Raw genomic sequence first — 21,762 nt, 5'->3', positions numbered from 1 at the left:
TCACTTTCAAATCAAATAGGCTCAATTCTCACGTGAACGAGGGTGCCAATTAAGTGTGACACTCCTTCACAATGATACAAAAGGAGAGAGAGAAAAATGCTCTAGTGCAGTGTAGATCCTCCATTCATTTGCCCAAAAATTTCCTTTTCCCTCCCTCCCTCCCATGTGCCTTTTCTCTAGGTATTTCCTTTTCTGTTCAACACCATAACACCATTAATTAATTATTTACTACTACTACACTCCTCCATTCTTCTTCTGGAGTTACTCATACAAATCTGTAATCACACTCTCTCGATTGAAAGTGGAGTGAAAAATAGAACAAGGGGTCATTGGATTCTCACAACTTTCACTATAATCTTCTGTCATTGCAACGAGAAAAAGGGCAAAGATAAGATGGGCCCAAGTTGGAATGGGAAACGTTTGGAGAGAGCACAGCTCCTCTTTTGGATTGGTGCACAATTGCTAACAGTCATCTTTTTCCCATTTTGCGGCGGATAGAAAATTACCCCAAGTCTTGAATTTTGGGGCCCAAGATAAGTGGCATGCTTTCTGCATTGTGAAAGTGATTGCCCTGTCAACAATTTGAGAAAGAAAAGAGATAGGGGTGGACAGGTAGGTAGGTGGGTGGGTGAAAATGAATGGAGTTGGCCTCTTGGTGTGAGACGCTTGAGAATCCAGAGATAATATGGAGCATCATCTACTCCCGTAGCAAGAAAATTAGTGCTCGTAAGGTTCAGTTTGAGAATCAGTAGTACGACACCTCACACCCGTACAGCCAAAGAATCGGTTGATGGAACCAAACCGTTTGCTAGGTCTGGTCACCTACCAATTTAGTCAATGCTCTTGCTTAATCTAATCCCTAACTGAGATTGTAATTAATTATTAGACGGCTGGACAGATAGATTGGTTGGTAGAATGAGAATCTATGTTGGGGCCGGTTGTTAGTTTAGTACTCCTTGATCCTAGTTGACGCACTGATCAAGCATGTCGTCGTGGTCCATGGAAGGTTTTAAGCGAAAATCAGTGAAAAAAACCCGAGATGTGAGGGGGAAGCAAAATGGTAAGAGGGAAGAAAAACATGCATCGGATTGGACAAAATATAAGCGGACGATGGAACCTTACTTTTTTATAAGTATGGTAGATAAGTACTTGTTAATAATATACACATATTAATACTCCCTCCATTTCTAAATATATGTCTTTTTAGATATTTCCAATATGAACTGCATATAGAGCAAAAAGAGTGAATCTACATACTTTAAAGTATGTCTATATACATCCGTATATAGTTCATATTGAAATCTATAGAGAGAAATCTCTAGAAAGACTTATATTTAGGAAGGGAGGCAGTACATACATAATGATGTGTCGCGGAATATATCTATCAAGGCCTACACAATAGTAGAAGAACATCACAGAAATCCCATGGGATTTAAATCCTTAGGGTTTTTTTTCTTACGATGGTCGTCTTGATTCATTGGATTGATATTCTTACGAACACTTGTATTAAATTCATTTATACTATATTTTGAAGGTAAATTTTCATACACTTAAACCCTTTGGTCGAAATCCTTTGTTTTTGCTTGTGCTATCAAACACTCTTCCATTCAAATTCCTATAGTTTGGTAATCCTACATGATACAAGAGGGCATGCCACTCTATTCCCGCGTTATTCATGTTTGTGTGTAGTGAATCCAAAAAAGGTCCAAATCAGCTGACCAACCTCTGCCTTGGTCGGTAAATTTTCATACACTTAAACCCTTTGGTCGAAATCCTTTGTTTTTGTTTGTGCTATCAAACACTCTTCCATTCAAATTGATACAAGAGGACATGACCAACCTTTGCCTCGGTCGGTCCCCTCCCCCGCGCGCGCGTCACGCACCGCCCATGCGGGCCCCACACACGGGGCGTGCCCTAGCTTATCCCTTCCCCTCTTTATTCTCGTCCACTCGCGACATCGCACGCCCCGGCTATCCTCCGTTCCAACCACGCGGCCACGCGGATCCAACGGATATGGGCGACATGATCCCACGGTCCGCATGGTCGCCAATCCGACGCCGGTAGCGTGGTGTAGAGAAATCAAGGGATTATCCCAAAAAAGAATTGCAAATCAGCCGGCCGACCTCAGCCTCGGTCGGGCGCCTCCCGCACGCTCGTCACGCACCGCCCATGCGTGCCTCACACGGGAGGCGCCTCCGGCCTTATCCCTTCACCTCTTTCTCCTCGTTCGCCCAACACATCACACGCACCGACGATCCTCCGATCCACCACGTGACCACGCGTACCCAACGGCCGCGTGCGACACGATCCACCGGTCCGCGTGGCCACCGATCCGGCACCGGGAGTGCAGCGCAGAGGATCGTCGGTCCCTTTGTCCAGAAATTTCCTTTACCCCTCCCATGCGCCTTCTCATTCTACGCAGAAAAGAATTTCCTTTTGCATCAAAGAAATGCCAAAATCTCAACGTGAGGGAGGAGGGTGCCAATTAAGTGTGAGCACCACCATACCTACACTCCTACACAATAAAACACAAGGAGGGGGAGAAAGGGACCTCCGTTCCTTTGTCCACAAATTTTCCGTTTTCCCTCCTAAACATCCCATGTGCCGCGCGTAGATAGGAATTCCCCGTTTCTGTTAATTAATTCATTATTTACTGCCGGTACCACAACCTTCCTCTTCCTCCCTCCCTCCAGCGCCAGCGGTGGCTGCCACCTCTTTGCCTCCCACACCTTCTCCATTCTTCCTCCTCTTCTCCTTCGGTTACTCCTCCACTCCAGTCCGGTCTGGTCCAGTCCAACCATCCCCGCCCCACCCACGAGGACTCCATTCCATCTGCGGAGGTGAGATGATAGAGGCTAAGGTGTCCCGATGTTTCGATGAGATGGTGGCTATCATTTTCTGTGGGAGTCGACCTTGACGATCCGACTATAAACGTGCGAGACGTCGCGCCTTAGCAATCGCTAAACCAACTTCCGATGGTTATTGACCACGCCGGAGCACGATCAACCTGACCACGAGGGTCTGTTTCCTGCGAGCAAACGAAGAACAAGCAAGAAGCTGAGATTGCAATCGGGATATTGCGAATAAAAGATGAAAGCTTTATTGATCAAGGTGGGGTTCTGTGACGTCTTGGTCTAGTCGTTGGACACAAACGAAGTACGCGAAGTTGCAGCTATGGCGAACTTTTAATCTAAACAAAACTCAAAGTCTAAACGACGCCCTAAGGGCTGTATATATGGAGGAAGAGGGGGGAATTTCGTGGCCCTTGAGGGTGGGGTCTGAAACCAACCCTAACTCTTGTTTCCCCACACATACGGACTCTAAAATCATGCCAGTTTAATCCACCCATAAAACGTGCAAGCATAGCTTCATTCTCCTCAACAATACCACATCTAATCATGCCAGTTTGTAATTCCTGATAATATTCTTCTACAGAATTTTTCCCTGTCTTAAGCGCTGCAATTTTTGAAGTAATTCACGTTGATAATATGGTGGAACCCAACGAATACGCATAGCAGTTTTCAAAGCAGCCCAAGTAGCCGGAATAGGATATAATCTACAATGCTCAGACCACCAAACACATGCAAAACTAGTGAATGCACAAACAGCAGCAGGGACACGTCTCTCCTTGGGATATTGTAAACATGTAAATCGTTGTTCAGTTTCTAACTCCCAAGTAAGATATATATCAGGAACATATCTACCCTCAAATGGTGGAATATTCAATTTTAGTTTAGGGAGATGGTCATGATCTCGTACCTGAGGGTGAGCCCTACCATTGCCATTATTTGCATGTGGACGACCTGGTGGTTGCTGTGCTGGTGGTGGCACGTAGTTCTGATTTTGATCAACCTCATCCTCATAATCTTCCCACATAATCATCCTCCTCCACATCAGCAGTAGGAGCCACAGAAGTATCAACAGCAGCACCAGCAGTTTGGCCCGACTGAAGAGGGACACGGCTCGCTCGGCGGAGGGCTGTTTCTCGACGTGGAGGTAGTCGATGTTGTTGCTGTTGTTGCAGAGGTGCGGCAGGAGCAGCCGGTGGTGGTGGTGGAAAACGCGAAAGCAATTCAGCAAACTTGTTATCAAGCTTTGTTTCAAACGTCTTCTCCATGCCATCTATCTTCTCCATGGCCTCTTCAAATCTGTTTATCACATCTTGCACCTGTCCACTCATCATTTGCTGAAACGTATCATGAAGCTCCTTGTTCGTCAAGTTCTCCCAGTCAGTCTCGTCGACTTGTGATCCTGGCATGGTTAGCAGCAATAGAAACACACAAGAATATGATCCTACAGACTACTAACAAGTGGTGGTGGTGGCGGGTGTCACAAATCCGTCAAGCAAATCTCAAATTCTTACCAGTTCTTACCCAGCAGCAGGCGGTGATCGGCAATCGTTGTAGTCAAAACTCTCAAAAGCTTGGATAGAGCGATTGCCAGGGAGAGTCAAACGCACGACGTAGATGTATGTGGAGCTGGGAAGACTTATAGTATGGTAGCAAAAAGGGTCAGCAATAATCAATTCAGAGATGCAAAGTTGAATAAACGCTCAACGACGGTACTGTGCTGGTCCTAGGCTAGACCGTGCTAGAGAGGCGAGCCTAGAACACTAACAAAATCACGGCGCTGCACGTAAATAAGGGAAAAGCACACTCTGGAACTCTTTTTTTTCGCTCTTTTTTTTGCGCTCCTTTTTTTTGCGCTCTTTTTTTTGCGAAAAATCACTATAATGGCGAGTGTCTCAAAACTCTTCCCTCGTCAAACTGATAGGATGGGCATGAAATTTTTTTTTCATTTTTTTTTCGGAAATCAGGGCAGCGACGACGAAAAAGTGCGACAAAAAATCACTATGATGGCACGTGGCTCAAAAGACTCAGAAAAGCCTAAAAATAGGATAGGGAAAAAAATTTGCCCATGAAAATTTTGGCCTAAAAACTGCCCGGGGGTCTCCAGACTTTTTTTTTCCGAGACCTACGTAGGCAAGGAAACACGAAACGGAATTTAGATTGATCTCAAGAACAAACCTAATATGAGAAGAACTCGGATTGGTGGTGGATATATGGTTGTGGTATATGGCAGCGGTGGTGGTATATGGTAGCGGTGGTGGTATATGGATACAGATTGGTGGTGGTATATGGATACAGATTGGTGGTGGTATATGGATATGGATTCAGAGCGGTGGCGGATAAGCAAAAGTGGTAGATGGGCGATGATGATGGTGCGGCGGCGGCGTGACAACTTATGACCAGAACTCGAAACTCTAAAAGACTAGACTCTAAGACCAGCAACTTGACACACGACGATGCAACCGCAAATTCAACAAAGCAAAAACCCTAAAAAGATTATGCAAAGGCTCAGATTGGTTCGGATATGATGAACTAACCCTAATTTTTTTTTCTGGCTTTTTCGTCGACTGTAGGTATGAAGAACAGACTCGATCTAATCTATGAAAAACTGTAAAATCTCACCGAGCAACCTGGAAATCTGATACCACTTGATAGAGGCTAAGGTGTCCCGATGTTTCGATGAGATGGTGGCTATCGTTTTCTGTGGGAGTCGACCTTGACGATCCGACTACGAACGTGCCAGACGTCGCGCCTTAGCAATCGCTAAACCAACTTCCGATGGTTATTGACCACGCCGGAGCACGATCAACCTGACCACGAGGGTCTGTTTCCTGCGAGCAAACGAAGAACAAGAAAGAAGCTGAGATTGCAATCGGGATATTGCGAATATAAGATGAAAGCTTTATTGATCAAGATGGGGTTCTGTGACGTCTTGGTCTGGTCGTTGGACACAAACGAAGTACGCGAAGTTGCAGCTATGGCGAACTTTTAATCTAAACAAAACCCAAAGTCTAAACGACGCCCTAAGGGCTGTATATATGGAGGAAGAGGGGGGAATTTCGTGGCCCTTGAGGGTGGGGTCCGAAACCAACCCTAACTCTTGTTTCCCCACACATACGGACTCTAAAAATAGCCTATACTTAAGTATTTCGAAATTACATGGGTATGGCCCATTAATAAGGTGAAGCAGCACCTAGAATAGCCTATGGACGAATATTATGAAGTGGCATCTTGTATATTTCGTCCAAGGCTTCATGCACTCCTTATGGCGGCTTCAAAGTCCTGAAATCATCACTTGTAACTCCGTTCTTGATCCCCTTGCGCATGCCATCAACTCCATGCGTGTTCTTGCTCCAATGTTCATCCTTCTCCAAGCTAGGCCCTTCATTTGTAAGCAAAACAAATGTATCCAATTTAGGCAGCATCATAATCTCATGAACATTAGAATCATTACCAAGAAACGAAAGTACCTGGTAATTTAATTGGCGTGCTCGAGCTCTAGTAATTGGTCCAGTATATGTAACAGTAGGGGTTGTGGGTGTAACAATGGTATTGATGTCCTCATCATCCTCCCCTTCTTGAAATGAAGTCGTCCTCGACGGAAGCGCATCTTCCTCACCCAAATAAGGCTTCAAATCTGCAATGTTAAAAGTGGGACTAACCCCAAAATCTACAGGTAGCTCAAGTTTATATGCATTATCATTTATTTTCTCTAACACCTTAAAAGGACCATCAACACGTGGCATTAGCTTTGATTTGCGCAGATTAGGAAATCTATCTTTACGCAAATGTAACCAAACAAGATCTCCAGGCGCAAACACAACATGTTTTCTACCCTTATCTCCAGCAAGTTTATATTTAGCATTCATACGCTCAATGTTTTCCTTAGTTAACTCATGCATTTTTACAATCAATTCAGAACGTTCTTTAGCATCAAAATTAACCTTCTCTGAAGATGGAAGAGGCAACAAATCAATAGGTGCACGAGGTAGGAAACCATACACAATTTCAAAAGGGCACATCTTAGTAGTAGAATGCAATGAACGATTATAAGCAAATTCAATATGAGGCAAGCATTCTTCCCACATTTTCTTGTTATTCTTCAAAACAGCCCTAAGCATAGTAGACAATGTTCTATTGACTACTTCAGTTTGTCCATCAGTTTGGGGGTGACAAGTAGTACTAAAAAGCAGCTTAGTCCCCAACTTAGCCCATAAACATCTCCAAAAGTGGCTAAGAAATTTAGTATCACGATCTGAAACAATAGTATTTGGCACACCATGTAAGCGAATAATTTCACGAAAGAACAAATCAGCAACATTAACAGCATCATCGCTTTTATGACATGGTATAAAGTGTGCCATTTTCGAGAACCTATCCACGACAACAAATATGCTATCCCTCCCCTTTTTGTTCGAGGTAAACCTAAAACAAAGTCCATAGATATATCCTCCCAAGGAACACTAGGTACAGGCAAAGGCATATATAAACCATGAGGATTGAGTCGTGACTTAGCTCTTTGACATGTAGTGCAGCGAGCAACAAAACGCTCAACATCCCGTCTCATCTTTGGCCAAAAGAAATGTGTAGCAAGTATATCCTCCGTCTTCTTGACGCCAAAGTGTCCCATTAATCCTCCTCCATGCGCCTCCTGCAACAACAAAAGACGAACGGAGCTAGCTGGAATGCATAGCTTGTTAGCACGAAACACAAATCCATCGTTAAGAACGAACTTGTTCCAAGTTCTCCCTTCCTTATAATTCTGCAATACATCTTTAAATTCAGCATCATGAACACATTGATCTTTGATGGTATCCAAACCAAATATTTTAAAGTCAAGTTGTGAAAGCATAGTATAACGACGAGACAAGGCATCAGCAATAACATTTTCTTTATCCTTCTTGTGTTTAATGACATAAGGGAAAGTCTCAATGGATTCAACCCATTTAGCATGTCTACGGTTCAGTTTTGCTTGACTTTTAATGTGTTTCAAAGATTCATGATCAGAATGTATAACAAATTCCTTGGGCCATAAATAATGTTGCCATGTTTCTAAGGTCCGAACAAGAGCATATAATTCTTTATCATAAGTAGAATAGTTCATACTAGGCCCACTCAATTTTTCAGAAAAGTATGCAACAAGTTTTCCATCTTGTAATAACACACCTCCTAATCCAATTCCACTAGCATCATATTCAAGCTCAAAAGTCTTATTGAAATTAGGAAGTTGGAGTAAAGGAGCATGTGTCAACTTATCTTTCAATACCGTGAAAGCTTCTTCCTGTGCGGTACCCCAAACAAAAGGCACATCCTTCTTTGTAAGCTCGTTGAGAGGTGCAGCAATGGTGCTGAAATCTCTCACAAAACGCCTATAGAAACCAGCGAGGCCAAGGAAACTCCTCACTTGTGTGACCGTTTTGGGCTGCGGCCAACTCTCAATAGCTTCAATCTTGGCTTTATCAACTTCAATTCCCTGTGGAGTAACAACATAGCCAAGAAAAGATACTCGGTCGGTGCAAAAGGTGCACTTTCCAAGGTTTCCAAACAAACGTGCATCACGTAGAGCAATAAAAACAGCACGTAAATGTTCCAAATGTTCCTCCAAAGATTTGCTATAAATCAATATGTCATCAAAGTAAACTACCACAAATCATCCAATGAAAGCACGTAAAACTTCGTTCATTAACCTCATGAAAGTACTAGGTGCATTAGTTAACCCAAAAGGCATGACTAACCACTCATATAATTCAAACTTAGTTTTAAATGATGTTTTCCATTCATCACCCAATTTCATACGAATTTGATGGTATCCACTACGCAAATCAACTTTGGAGAATATTGTAGAGCCACTCAATTCATCAAGCATATCATCTAGCCTAGGAATAGGATGACGATAATGAATAGTAATATTATTAATGCCTTTACAATCAATGCACATACGCGACGTACCATCCTTTTTCGGCACTAAAATGATAGGAACAGCACAAGGACTAAGGGATTCGCGTATATAACCTTTGTTGAGCAGTTCTTGTACTTGACGCATAATCTCCTTCGTCTCCTCTGGATTGGTACGGTATGGTGCACGGTTGGGTAGCGAAGCACCGGGAATTAAGTCAATTTGATGCTCAATCCCTCGAATAGGTGGTAATCCCGGTGGCACGTCTTGTGGAAAGACGTCAGCGAACTCCTGCAAAATGTTAGTGACAGCAGGGGGCAAAGAGGAAGGCACGTCCTCGAATGAAAATAATGCCTCTTTGCACACAAAAGCATAGCAAACAGATTTGCTAAAATCTAGCTCATCAATATCAGATTTGGTGGCAAGTAAACATGCACTTTTCAATTTAATTTCAGAAACAACAGTAGATGGTTTATTATTAGGCTTCATTTGGTGCTCAAATTCTTTTGCCACAATCTGATTTTCACTCTTATTTGTCTCCTGTTTTGCTTTATTAGCTCTATTAATATCATCTTTCAAAATGGAATCAGGAGTCATAGGAAGCAAAGTAATATTTTTATCGTTATGAACAAGAGTATACTGATTGTTTCTACCACGGTGTACAGAATTTTTATCAAATTGCCATGGTCTACCAAGTAATAAGGAACATGCTTGCATAGGTACCACATCACAATCAGCATAATCAGCATATGTAGAGATACTAAAATGCACCCGAACAGTACGTGTTACCTTAACCTTGCCGCTGTTGTTGAACCATTGGATGTAGTAAGGATGTGGATGTGGTCTTGTGGTGAGAGATAGCTTCTCCACCATCTCCATGCTAGCCAAGTTATTGCAGCTCCCTCCATCTATGATCACGCGAACAGAACGTTCCTTCACAACTCTCTTTGTATGGAACAAATTATGCCTCTGATTTTGCTCAGCTTGTGTAACCTGCACACTCGAAACACGTTGAGCAACTAAACATTCATACCTGTCAGCATCTTCAGGAGCCATGTATTGCGTCTCATGATCAAAATCGTCTCCACCGTGTTCTTTACGTGTAATAAGAGCCAAAGTCTCCTCATCATAGTCACTAGCGGACTCATACCCACCATCCTCAGTAACAATCATCACACGCTTAGATGGGCATTCTCTCGCATAATGACCTCCACCCTTGCAACGTCGACAAATAATATCATGTGTTTGCCCTGTTGATGCCATGGATGAAGAAGAGCTCTTTGCAGGCCCAGAAGGTGTGCTCTTGGCAGATAGTGGTGATTGTGCCTGCTTTATTGTATCACGGTTGGAGGTGGCAGCCGACGGAGGCGCCGGTGTAGCAGAACATGTGGAAGTAGATGATGCATGTGGTGTCCATGATGAAGGTCGACCTGCAGAAAAGTTAGTCCGCGCCAATGCCTGTCGATCCTGCACTTCACGTTCAGCTTTACAAGCAAGATGGAATAAACGAGTGATATTAGTATACTCCTTATACTCTAGAATCATCTGAATCTCTCTATTTAATCCACCCATAAAACGTGCAAGCATAGCTTCATTCTCCTCAACAATACCACATCTAATCATGCCAGTTTGTAATTCCTGATAATATTCTTCTACAGAATTTTTTCCCTGTCTTAAGCGCTGCAATTTTTGAAGTAATTCACGTTGATAATATGGTGGAACCCAACAAATACGCATAGCAGTTTTCAAAGCAGCCCAAGTAGCCGGAATAGGATATAATCTACAATGCTCAGACCACCAAACACATGCAAAACTAGTGAATGCACAAACAGCAGCAGGAACACGTCTCTCCTCGGGATATTGTAAACATGTAAATCGTTGTTCAGTTTCTAACTCCCAAGTAAGATATATATCAGGAACATATCTACCCTCAAATGGTGGAATATTCAATTTTAGTTTAGGGAGATGGTCATGATCTCGTACCTGAGGGTGAGCCCTACCATTGCCATTATTTGCATGTGGACGACCTGGTGGTTGCTGTGCTGGTGGTGGCACGTAGTTCTGATTTTGATCAACCTCATCCTCATAATCTCCCACATAATCATCCTCCTCCACATCAGCAGTAGGAAACACAGAAGTATCAACAGCAGCACCAGCAGTTTGGCCCGACTGAAGAGGGACACGGCTCGCTCGGCGGAGGGCTGTTTCTCGACATGGAGGTAGTCGATGTTGTTGCTGTTGTTGCAGAGGTGCGGCAGGAGCAGCCGGTGGTGGTGGTGGAAAACGCGAAAGCAATTCAGCAAACTTGTTATCGAGCTTTGTTTCAAACGTCTTCTCCATGCCATCTATCTTCTCCATGGCCTCTTCAAATCTGTTTATCACATCTTGCACCTGTCCACTCATCATTTGCTGAAACGTATCATGAAGTTCCTTGTTCGTCAAGTTCTTCCAGTCAGTCTCATCGACTTGTGATCCTGGCATGGTTAGCAGCAATAGAAACACACAAGAATATGATCCTACAGACTACTAACAAGTGGTGGTGGTGGCGGGTGTCACAAATCCGTCAAGCAAATCTCAAATTCTTACCAGTTCTTACCCAGCAGCAGGCGGTGATCGGCAACCGTTGTAGTCAAAACTCTCAAAAGCTTGGATAGAGCGATTGCCAGAGAAAGTCAAACGCACGACGTAGATGTATGTGGAGCTGGGAAGGCTTATAGTATGGTAGCAAAAAGGGTCAGCAATAATCAATTCAGAGATGCAAAGTTGAATAAACGCTCAACGACGGTACTGTGCTGGTCCTAGGCTAGACCGTGCTAGAGACGCGAGCCTAGAACACTAACAAAATCACGGCGCTGCACGTAAATAAGGGAAAAGCACACTCTGGAACTCTTTTTTTTCGCTCTTTTTTTTGCGCTCCTTTTTTTTGCGCTCTTTTTTTTGCGAAAAATCACTATAATGGCGAGTGTATCTGGTAATTTAACTGACGTGCGCGAGCTCTAGTAATTGGTCCAGTATATGTCAGTAGAGGCTATGGGTGTAACAATGGTATTGATGTCGTCATCATGAGAAGATCATGAGAAGATCTTGGTTCCGGCGAGGGGAACCGCCGACCCTCCCACCGGGAAGGGAAAGAAAGGCGCGAGGCGGAGGGAGGGAGGGAGATCCCTGCCGCCGCCATGGCCGAGAAGGAGGCCGGCAACCTCGAGGCCGTCCTCAAGGAGGTCGTCGACCTGGTACGCACCCTACCACCGCGGCCTCTTCCGCTCTCCTCTCCTCCCCTCAGTCCAGGCTTCTTGGGGGGCTTCTTTCTTGGGGGGATTTGGAGCTTCTTGCGCCTTTGATTCGCTGCCAGGGGTTCCTCGCTTCCTCTTAATTCGACTTCTTGGTTCAGACATTGTAGCATCTCAGGAGCTCCTCCTCCCCTCCCCTTCTTTCGCCCTTCAATCAATCTTGTTTAGTTCATACCGCCGCTGCTCTGTTCCTCAAGTTCGGCTCTGCTTCTTGTGCTGCTGCAGGAGAACATACCCCTGGAGGAGGTGTTCGACAACCTGAGATGCAGCCGCGCCGGCCTCACCGCGGAGCAGGCGCAGCAGCGCCTCCAAATCTTCGGCGCCAACAAGCTGGAGGAGAAGGAGGAGAGCAAGGTCCTCAAGTTCCTGGGCTTCATGTGGAACCCGCTCTCCTGGGTCATGGAGGCCGCCGCCATCATGGCCATCGCGCTCGCCAACGGAGGGGTATTTCTCTTTTTCCTTCCCATCTTGCTTACTGCACTCTGCACTGCATACACAAATTTACAGTCCAAGATTGGGTCATTTCACATCTTGTATGTATGCCTTGTTTAACTGGAGATTGCGTGTCTGTCATCAGGGCAACTGGTTCCTCAACCTGAAAATTTCTCAACTTGAATGAAGATTCTAGTTGAGGACAAGTGAATAAATCTGACTAGTTCTTTGTTGCTTAGAAACTTAGAGTTCAAGATCGGGTGATCTAACATCTTCTTTTAATATTCTTGTGTGATTTTGTCATCAGGGGAGCCAACCTGCTGACCCTCAATTTTTTTTTCTTCTCACCATGTTTGCTGCGTACACAAACTTACAGTTCAAGATTGGACAATGTAACATTTGTTTTGTTTTGTTTTGTTCTTCTTGTCTAATTTTGCCGTCAATCAGAATAAGCCGCCGGACTGGCAGGACTTCATCGGCATCATCACCCTGCTGGTTATCAACTCCACCATCAGTTTCATCGAGGAGAACAATGCCGGCAACGCCGCCGCCGCGCTCATGGCCCGTCTCGCGCCCAAAGCCAAGGTCCTGTCATTTGCGCCACCTACCACTCTATATATGCTGCTTCAGTATGCCTACATGTCGGTTTTCAGTTGAGGTGTCCCAACCCACATAGCTCATTCACAAGTCTGAACTTTTCTGTCATAATTCAGATTCTTCGCGATGGCCGGTGGACCGAGGAAGACGCGGCCATCCTTGTGCCAGGGGACGTCATCAGCATCAAGCTCGGAGACATCATACCTGCAGATGCACGCCTCCTAGAGGGAGACCCTCTCAAGATTGATCAGGTCCTTCCCTTCCCATTGTTCCTGACTTGTTGAAGCTGTTACTTTTGAGGCTTCTCTGCATAACATAATTTCTCTTCTCTTGTGCTGTAGTCTGCCCTCACTGGAGAATCATTGCCGGCCACCAAAGGCCCCGGTGATGGCGTCTACTCCGGTTCGACCGTCAAGCAAGGTGAGATCGAAGCCGTCGTGATCGCCACCGGTGTTCACACCTTCTTCGGAAAGGCTGCGCACCTTGTTGACTCCACTAACCAAGTGGGCCATTTTCAGAAGGCAAGACTGTAGCCATCACCTTACCTTTCTGTTTATTTCTTGATTGCATTTGTTGACGATATCGATGATACTATTATCTTACTGGTGCAGGTTCTGACGGCCATTGGGAACTTCTGCATTTGTTCGATTGGTGTGGGAATGTTCATCGAGATCATTGTAATGTATCCTATCCAGCACAGGGCGTACCGCCCTGGAATCGACAACCTCTTGGTCCTTCTCATTGGAGGCATTCCCATAGCCATGCCGACAGTCTTATCCGTGACTATGGCTATCGGGTCACATCGATTATCTCAACAGGTTTTCACCTGCTACACAAGCATAGTTTGGTTTTTGGTTTTTTTAATCTGCATTAATTTACTGAACCACGGTATGATTTATTTTTTCAGGGAGCTATCACAAAGAGAATGACTGCAATCGAGGAGATGGCGGGCATGGATGTCCTTTGCAGTGACAAAACTGGGACTTTGACTCTCAATAAGCTTACTGTGGACAAGAACCTTGTTGAGGTAAGGCGAGGATATTACTTGAACAATCTCGAAAAAAAAAAAGGATATTACTTGAACTCTTGCATTCTTTTTCTGATTCATATATCTTATGAAAACAAGTCTGGCCCAGGTTTTCGAAAGAGGCATCACTCAGGACCAAGTGATTCTCATGGCTGCTAGAGCGTCTCGAACAGAAAACCAAGATGCTATCGATACTGCAATTGTTGGGATGCTAGCTGATCCGAAAGAGGTACTGTGCCATACTTTGTCGATGCGCTGGCAGATGATTTTACCTCATTTATATGATGAAATGACTGTTTGCCCATATGTTTACGCAGGCACGTGCTGGTATTCAAGAAGTTCATTTTCTGCCATTCAATCCTACTGACAAGAGAACGGCGCTGACATACATTGACGCTGATGGCAAAATGCACCGTGTTAGTAAGGGTGCACCCGAGCAGGTACCACAAGAATGAACTGGTTTTATGTTGATATCCTAGCATTGCCTTATGGGAATATTATGCTCACGATTGCTATAAACCCAATGAATTGACTGCAGATTCTTCACCTCGCTCACAACACATCGGAAATAGAGCGGAGGGTCCATGCTGTGATTGACAAATTTGCAGAGCGTGGACTTCGATCGCTGGCTGTAGCGTATCAGGTGAGAAAAATTACAGCATAAAGTTAGTAAGCCTTGTCCATGCAAATGGGAGAGTGCAACTTAAGCGAGTTTTCTGAACAATCTGGCTTCCGTATCCGTCACTTATGCCCTTATAATGACTACCGTTGGTCGACCTTAATTATTTCTTCTTGTATCTGTTTTTGGTATGTGTTGTCTTAACGGTGTATATCCTGAAAATGCAGGAAGTACCAGATGGGAGGAAAGAAAGCCCTGGTGGCCCATGGCACTTTGCTGGTCTGATGCCACTTTTTGATCCTCCTAGACATGACAGTGCTGAAACAATCCGGAGGGCACTTAACCTTGGTGTTAATGTCAAGATGATCACAGGTAATATTTTCATTGGATCAATATCCAATTAATCTCTATCTTTCTTCCTCTGTTCCATTTATGTCTGACGCATTCCTGTTAATTTCAATGTGGCAAGGTTGTTACTTATTTCCTACCATTTCTTATTTTCTTCTTCAAATGTTCAGGTGATCAGCTCGCCATTGGAAAGGAAACAGGGCGTCGCCTGGGAATGGGTACAAACATGTATCCTTCATCTGCTCTGTTGGGGCAGAAAAATTCAGACGAGTCCATTTCTGCTTTACCAGTTGATGATCTCATTGAGAAAGCTGATGGTTTTGCTGGCGTCTTCCCTGGTATGCTTTTTTATGAATGAAATCACAGCACTGCAAAAACTGGGAGTTGGGAGAGCGAACAAATATTTTTAGTTCCACATTGATCGAGTGATTGCTTTTTCTGCAGAGCACAAGTATGAGATTGTGAAACGCCTGCAAGCACGAAAGCACATCTGTGGAATGACGGGTGATGGAGTAAATGATGCTCCAGCTCTAAAGAAAGCAGATATTGGTATTGCTGTTGCTGATGCCACTGATGCAGCCAGGAGTGCTTCAGATATTGTCCTCACAGAACCAGGCCTCAGCGTGATCATCAGTGCTGTGCTTACCAGTCGTGCAATTTTCCAGCGTATGAAGAACTACACTGTATGTGATAGTGTGCCTGAGTATTATTTCCTACTTTTTTGCTTGTGCTGTATATATGGCTAACGCATTGTGATGCGTGCAGATCTATGCTGTCTCCATCACAATTCGTATTGTGGTAAGTTTTTCTTGTATTTCACCTCTGAATTATACTTCCAGAGCAATACATGTTTCGGTCACATGATTTGCAATGCTGGTTTTAAATGGTGTCAAGTTGCACATTCTATTTATTTGGGAAATTGTCATTGATGCTTCTGTTGGGGATCAAAATTTCACTTATTCAACTTAACAAAGGTTACAAGATCTGTACGCATAAATGTTTTTGGAATATATATCCATCTTAAGCACTGAAGTTTCGCCCATCTGGCCTATATGCCTTGCTTCAGGGTTAACTCAGTATCTTCCTTTTCTGCTTACCTTTAACAGCTTGGATTTATGCTACTTGCCCTCATCTGGAAGTTCGACTTTCCACCGTTCATGGTCCTGATCATAGCGATTCTAAATGATGGTACAATCCCTCTACCTCCCTGCTCTGTTTCAGAACAGAAGTAGAATCAGAAAGTATATAAATATTTAAACTTCTTTAACTATTTGTCGTGAACTTGTGGTCAATAGGTACCATCATGACTATATCAAAGGATCGGGTAAAACCATCTCCACTACCCGACAGCTGGAAGCTGGCTGAGATTTTCACAACTGGAGTTATCCTTGGTGGATACTTGGCAATAATGACGGTCATCTTCTTCTGGGCTGCGTACAAGACAAACTTTTTCCCGGTAAGATGACTCTGCTTAGGCGAACAAAATCTAAATTTTGGTGAATCTTAAGCGAATTGCTGTGTACCCTTGGGTAGTAAACTTGGCTAAAAACTATTTTTATGATGTCTACTACAACTTACCGACGCTTACAACTTGATAAAATTTCAGAGATTGTTTCATGTCGAAAGCCTCGAGAAGACAGCTCAGGACGATATCCAAAAGCTCGCGGCTGCCATTTACCTCCAAGTCAGCACCATCAGCCAAGCTCTCATCTTTGTCACCAGGTCACGCAGCTGGTCATTTGCCGAGCGTCCTGGGTTTCTACTGGTCTTTGCATTCTTGGTTGCGCAGCTGGTCTGCTCCTAACTCCCTGTCCCTCTTATAAATGAACTGCTTCAGGAGAAAAGCACATCAAGCTAAAAAACCTTCCCATTTAATATTTACAGATTGCTACACTGATCGCGGTGTATGCTGACTGGCCGTTCACTCAGATCAAAGGCATCGGGTGGGGCTGGGCTGGCGTCGTGTGGCTCTACAATATCATCACATACCTCCCGCTCGATATCATCAAGTTCCTCATCCGATACACTCTGAGCGGCAAAGCATGGGATCTCGTCATCGATCAAAGGGTAATAATAACATGTGCTGCACAAACTGTCTTGGCCCACGCCTGTTGGATCATGTATCATGCATGACAAATGTTCATCTTTCTGTAGATTGCGTTCACAAGGAAGAAAGACTTCGGCAAGGAGGAGAGGGAGCTCAAGTGGGCACACGCTCAGAGGACCCTCCATGGGCTGCAGCCACCGGATGCTAAGATGTTCTCGGAGAAGGGGGGCTACAATGAGCTGAATCACATGGCTGAAGAGGCCAAGAGGAGGGCCGAGATTGCAAGGTAGGACCAGTCAATCAATCATAGCCCTTCCTTGCATATAATTTCCCCTGGTCCCTTATCGGCCCCCCTCATTGGCTCATTATCACTCATGAATTCATCTCTGGACATGCATGTGTCTTCTCTAATATCAGTAGGCATGCATGTAGGCAATAGTGACATAAGCAGTTGTGTTTGTCGACAACGGTGTGAAACTAACTGTACTGTCATGGTTACTACAGGTTGAGGGAGCTTCATACTCTCAAAGGGCATGTGGAGTCCGTCGTCAAGCTGAAGGGTCTCGATATCGAGACGATCCAGCAATCCTACACGGTCTGATGATCTGAGCTGTCCAGGAGAAAAAAAGGGGGAAATCCCTAATTTATCCTCTTCTTTGCTGTGAACTTTACCACTGTAATCGTCCGCGTAGTACTTGAGACATATCTACTGTAGTTTAAGCTTGCCGGTTGGTGATATAGTTTCACGCCACCTAAGTAATGGCGTGCGTTTTTTCTGTTTTCAGATAGTATGTATATTATGTTTTTCTCTCTTCATTTTAAGCTCGTTACCGACATGTGGATAAATCGGGTATGGTGGTCTGTTTGTGGGGGCAAGGTAGTGTTAGCATGTGACCTCCATTCAGTGCATGGCGATGAAATGCTTCCTAACTGGGATCTGGTTTCAGATCTGTAGCTGTGGTTTGGCTCAATATTTTTGCCTGCCATGCTTTTGTGTCTGAGAGATGCAGTCAAAGTGCTTCATGGAGATGTCCATCACATAACATTTTGTTTTTGAGTCGAAATACACCGCATAGAGTTTGTGTGCATGTTTCTCTTTTGAGAATCCATTTGCTATCAGTCGCCGATTCCCCGATGATTTTTCATGAACATTTGGACGAATAAGCACCAACATACTGAGCCCACACAAGTCGAACTAATCTAGAAGTTTCTGAAGAGTCGCATGAGTTCCTCGCCGCACCAGGTGACAACTTAAAAGCAACTCTAGCAGAGTACCAATACTAATAAAAGACTACCAAAAGGGCTACCTGCAGGTTACTCGAGAACAAGCAGAAACAATTAATATTTATTAAGATTATTCCATCCATGTACAACAAAGATATCTTGTTACACATGCCTGGACTGGATTGTTTCTTACACATTATCTCTCTTGGAACCGCAAGAAATTTTCCCTCGAGTGCAAATCTCTCCTCCTTCAATCAGGAGGCGAAAAAACAGCTTCCATTCAAGGGAATACTGACTGCTGTATATTTGGCTTGATCAGAGTAAATTTCAGCTGCCGCGCAGTTAAAATCTATCAAAGATGTGATGCAAGCGCACTAGAGCTTCACACGGGAGAAAACACCACAAACAATTCAAACTCGGTACTTGCAGAAATCAGGATGTTGAGATTTACCATGAGATGAAGTAGTATCTCCCAAGAGATGAAACCGTATCTCTAAAGGATGCGAATTTGGAACCTTTAGGGTACCCTCCAACCCTTCCTAGTTCAACTAATGAATATAATTTTTTAGAATTCACATCACTTTTGAAAATTTACTTCATTTGGTTGAACTAAGTAGGGTCTAAGGGTACCCTAAAGGTTTCAAATTTGCATCCGTAGAATCTCTAACGGTTCATCAAGCATACCCTACACAAGATAGTACACGGTAAAACAAGACACCAACCTCACCTTCTCAATGTTAATACTGACTGAACCTTGCAGCAAAGAACCAGAAAGAAAAGCAAACTATTAGATACACCAGTCTGCAAGATGGATTAAAATTCAATGTTCTTCGACAAGCGGTTTGGCAGCCACAGCCAGCAACCATCTGTGATGATCAATTCAGCAACATGTTCCGTAAGGCCATTGATGCAGGAAACTTGATGCTAATAAAGGTACATCATGCAGCCAAACATCCACCCAAAACAGGGCAACATGAAAACTAAAAGCAGAGCTATGGATATGATATGAATAATCAATTAACAAGTTTCTTGTGTGTGTGTTCGGCAGAGGAGGAACACAAGAGATGCTGCTGCTCAGTTCGTCGCCGTCGCATAAATGGCTCAGCGTGGGAGCTTTGAGTAGCATGCCACATAATAATGGCAGCCCAAGTCCAAGTGCGAAAAATAACTCCTTAGCAGCCTGTCACCATCTTTGATCTCACAAAGTTTCCCGCTGTTGATGTTGTATGACAAAAGCTTCTTGGGCCGCTTATCCAGGAGCAAGAGAACCTCTTTTTCCAGGTCAGGGGCGATGATTTGATAATCACACAACCCGGGCAAGTACACTCCTCTGCTGTAGACAAACCCATCCCTTCCAAATGCATCTCGCATAATAATCTGGTTTGCTATATAAGAGAAATAGATAGAGGAGAAAAGGCAGCCCTGAGGGCAGCACCAATATGTTGTCTCTGTGTTCACCAAGGAAGAGTGTTTTGGGGCAAAACGATTTGGAGTTCTTCCTTGGTTATGCGCATTTGTGTGTTCACGAGAAAGCTAAGAGAGATTGAGTCAAGAAAAGAGGGAGCTGCGCGATTCAGTTCCAACACCCTACCCTATCAATCTTTATTTAGTTTTAATTTATGCAGATTGTATGGTGCAACTTATAGAAAATATACAATGGTTGCAAGAACAGTGAACTTTTGATCCCAAAATAGCCACGGACATTCTCAATTTTGTTGCCTCGCAGTAGTGCGAAAATGAACTAAGATTACCTAAACATTACTCATCAGTTAAGGACGTTGATTTGCTACACTATTAAATGGATACAATGAAAGAATAGATGTTCAATACAAATGGTAATAGAAGTTCGATCCATGGATACAGGGTCGGCCTTGGGCATGTGAAACGTGTGTGGTTGCACATGACCTCTAATGTCCTAGGTTTCCGTTTATGTACATACAATAAATACATATAGTATGTACATACAACGAGTACTTAATATTGAACAAGCACTTACTAGTAAAACATAGCAAACAGTCCAATATCCAACAATTTAACCTAAAACATGAAGATACAATGATCCATGATGACAGGAACGAAGAAGTTGGACACCTATCTCGGAAACAAATTGAAATAAGTCTCATAACTACACCCTGAACATGACTAAGGCGGATCATCCACTGCCCGAGAGTTAGGCACTGACTATAGTGTGCTCTGTATATACCAATGTCCCTAGAATGTCCTAAGCGGTTTCACCTTTTAGCTTCTCCTGCCTAGCTTGAGATTTGAGTCTCTACTCCGGTTGTCTTCTATAGTGAGTGTGGGTCATTATAGCCAAGGCCAATCTTGTTTTCCTGCTCCTTGACGTTAGAGTGAACCCATAGACCAAGAAAATAGGACGACAACTTCAAGCTCAATGGCGAAGGCACACGCACACGCATGCTCACACTACATGAAGCTTTCATATAAATCACCACATTACTAGTGAAAATGTGTTACCTCTAAGAGCCAAATATATAGAAATCATTAAGTGTCTAAAGAAAATAAGAGACCCAATTTGTAATAGCAAGTTCACACTATAAAGCAATTTTACTTCGAACGCAAGTATCCCTCTTTGGTGAACGCTTTACAAGTCGTACTAAAGGGAGTAATATTATTTCAGTACTAAGTACAAATCGTATTCACATCATTAACATATTATTGTACCCATCATAATATGTTCCACATATTTTACTAAAAAAATGAATAAAGCAACATAGCAATCGTTACGTACCAAACTCCTCGTGTACTCCAGATTTTTCTATTTGCAATTATCTAATCGTGAAGTTCATTATCAAGATAGATATGTGTACCCCACATTTATTAAGATAATTATGACACACACATCATATAGGCACTTTAATACAAGATTCAGAAATTAATCCAAGAAGACATGAATTTTTGTCATTTATTATTTAATCACATTTAAGTTGAATTGATTTACACATGTTTTAAGGTGTATTTTTATTAAGAAATGTATATTTCCATCTTTAAACTTATCATAATAATTAGCTATCAATGTGAGTTAGGAAAAAATGACTTCTAAACAAGTATTACTATTTAGTATAAATATTGATATTTATTTGGCTCGCACCGGGCCTCAATATTTGTTGGAACGTCCATTTTTTGGACTAGTTGAATCTTCTGAGGATGTGCACTGGTGCCCATCCTGTCAAGAAGCTGGTATGAGCTCAACGTATGAAGAAGCTGAAAGTGGTTGGCCTCGGCCTGATTAGAGGCAATTGAATCCAACGAACAGATCGAATGTAACATCTGCACATGAACAAACCAAATCAGATTAATTATTCTTACAGAAGGCAAAAACGCCTTATAAAAAGCAGCAGACTTTTAGAACATACACAAAGGCGAGTAGCGGATGCATGGACCCTTGATGTGATGCAGATATGACGTCTTA

At 43.4% G+C, this 21,762-nt stretch overlaps 1 protein-coding gene across 2 annotated transcripts; it reads left to right on the top strand.

Annotated features, from left to right (window-relative positions):
* Positions 1–2,808: 2,808 nt before the first annotated feature.
* On the top strand, positions 2,809–17,941 carry LOC123101933 (plasma membrane ATPase 1). Of its 2 annotated transcripts, XM_044523178.1 has the most exons (22): positions 2,809–2,846; positions 11,825–11,890; positions 11,921–11,978; positions 12,261–12,479; positions 12,915–13,052; positions 13,181–13,315; positions 13,406–13,585; positions 13,676–13,882; positions 13,972–14,091; positions 14,201–14,320; positions 14,409–14,531; positions 14,630–14,734; positions 14,938–15,082; positions 15,229–15,396; positions 15,503–15,741; positions 15,824–15,856; positions 16,165–16,246; positions 16,354–16,514; positions 16,665–16,850; positions 16,943–17,125; positions 17,213–17,391; positions 17,610–17,941. In XM_044523178.1, exons 3-22 carry the CDS (start codon positions 11,922–11,924, stop codon positions 17,704–17,706), a joined length of 2,877 nt encoding a protein of 958 aa, XP_044379113.1. In that variant the 5' UTR covers positions 2,809–2,846; positions 11,825–11,890; position 11,921; the 3' UTR covers positions 17,707–17,941. The 2 variants fall into 2 exon arrangements, with proteins under 2 accessions (XP_044379113.1, XP_044379112.1); XM_044523177.1 differs by lacking the exon at positions 2,809–2,846 and having other exon boundaries at positions 11,805–11,888; positions 11,919–11,978.
* Positions 17,942–21,762: the final 3,821 nt, after the last annotated feature.

Source organism: Triticum aestivum, chromosome 5A (assembly GCF_018294505.1).
Source record: "Triticum aestivum cultivar Chinese Spring chromosome 5A, IWGSC CS RefSeq v2.1, whole genome shotgun sequence".
Lineage (NCBI taxonomy): Eukaryota > Viridiplantae > Streptophyta > Magnoliopsida > Poales > Poaceae > Triticum > Triticum aestivum.
The sequence above is the reverse complement of the archived record's forward strand: the minus strand, read 5'-3'. Positions and strand labels throughout refer to the sequence as shown.

What these genes read in the sequence shown, in the direction of transcription:
- LOC123101933 (XM_044523178.1), top strand. Translation starts at nt 11,922, where the DNA reads ATGGCCGAGAAGGAGGCCGGCAACCTCGAGGCCGTCCTCAAGGAGGTC. An exon ending in AAGTGGGCCATTTTCAGAAG is followed by an intron (nt 13,586 to 13,675) that starts GCAAGACTGTAG and finishes TTACTGGTGCAG; the next exon opens with GTTCTGACGGCCATTGGGAA. An exon ending in CATTCTTGGTTGCGCAGCTG is followed by an intron (nt 16,851 to 16,942) that starts GTCTGCTCCTAA and finishes TAATATTTACAG; the next exon opens with ATTGCTACACTGATCGCGGT.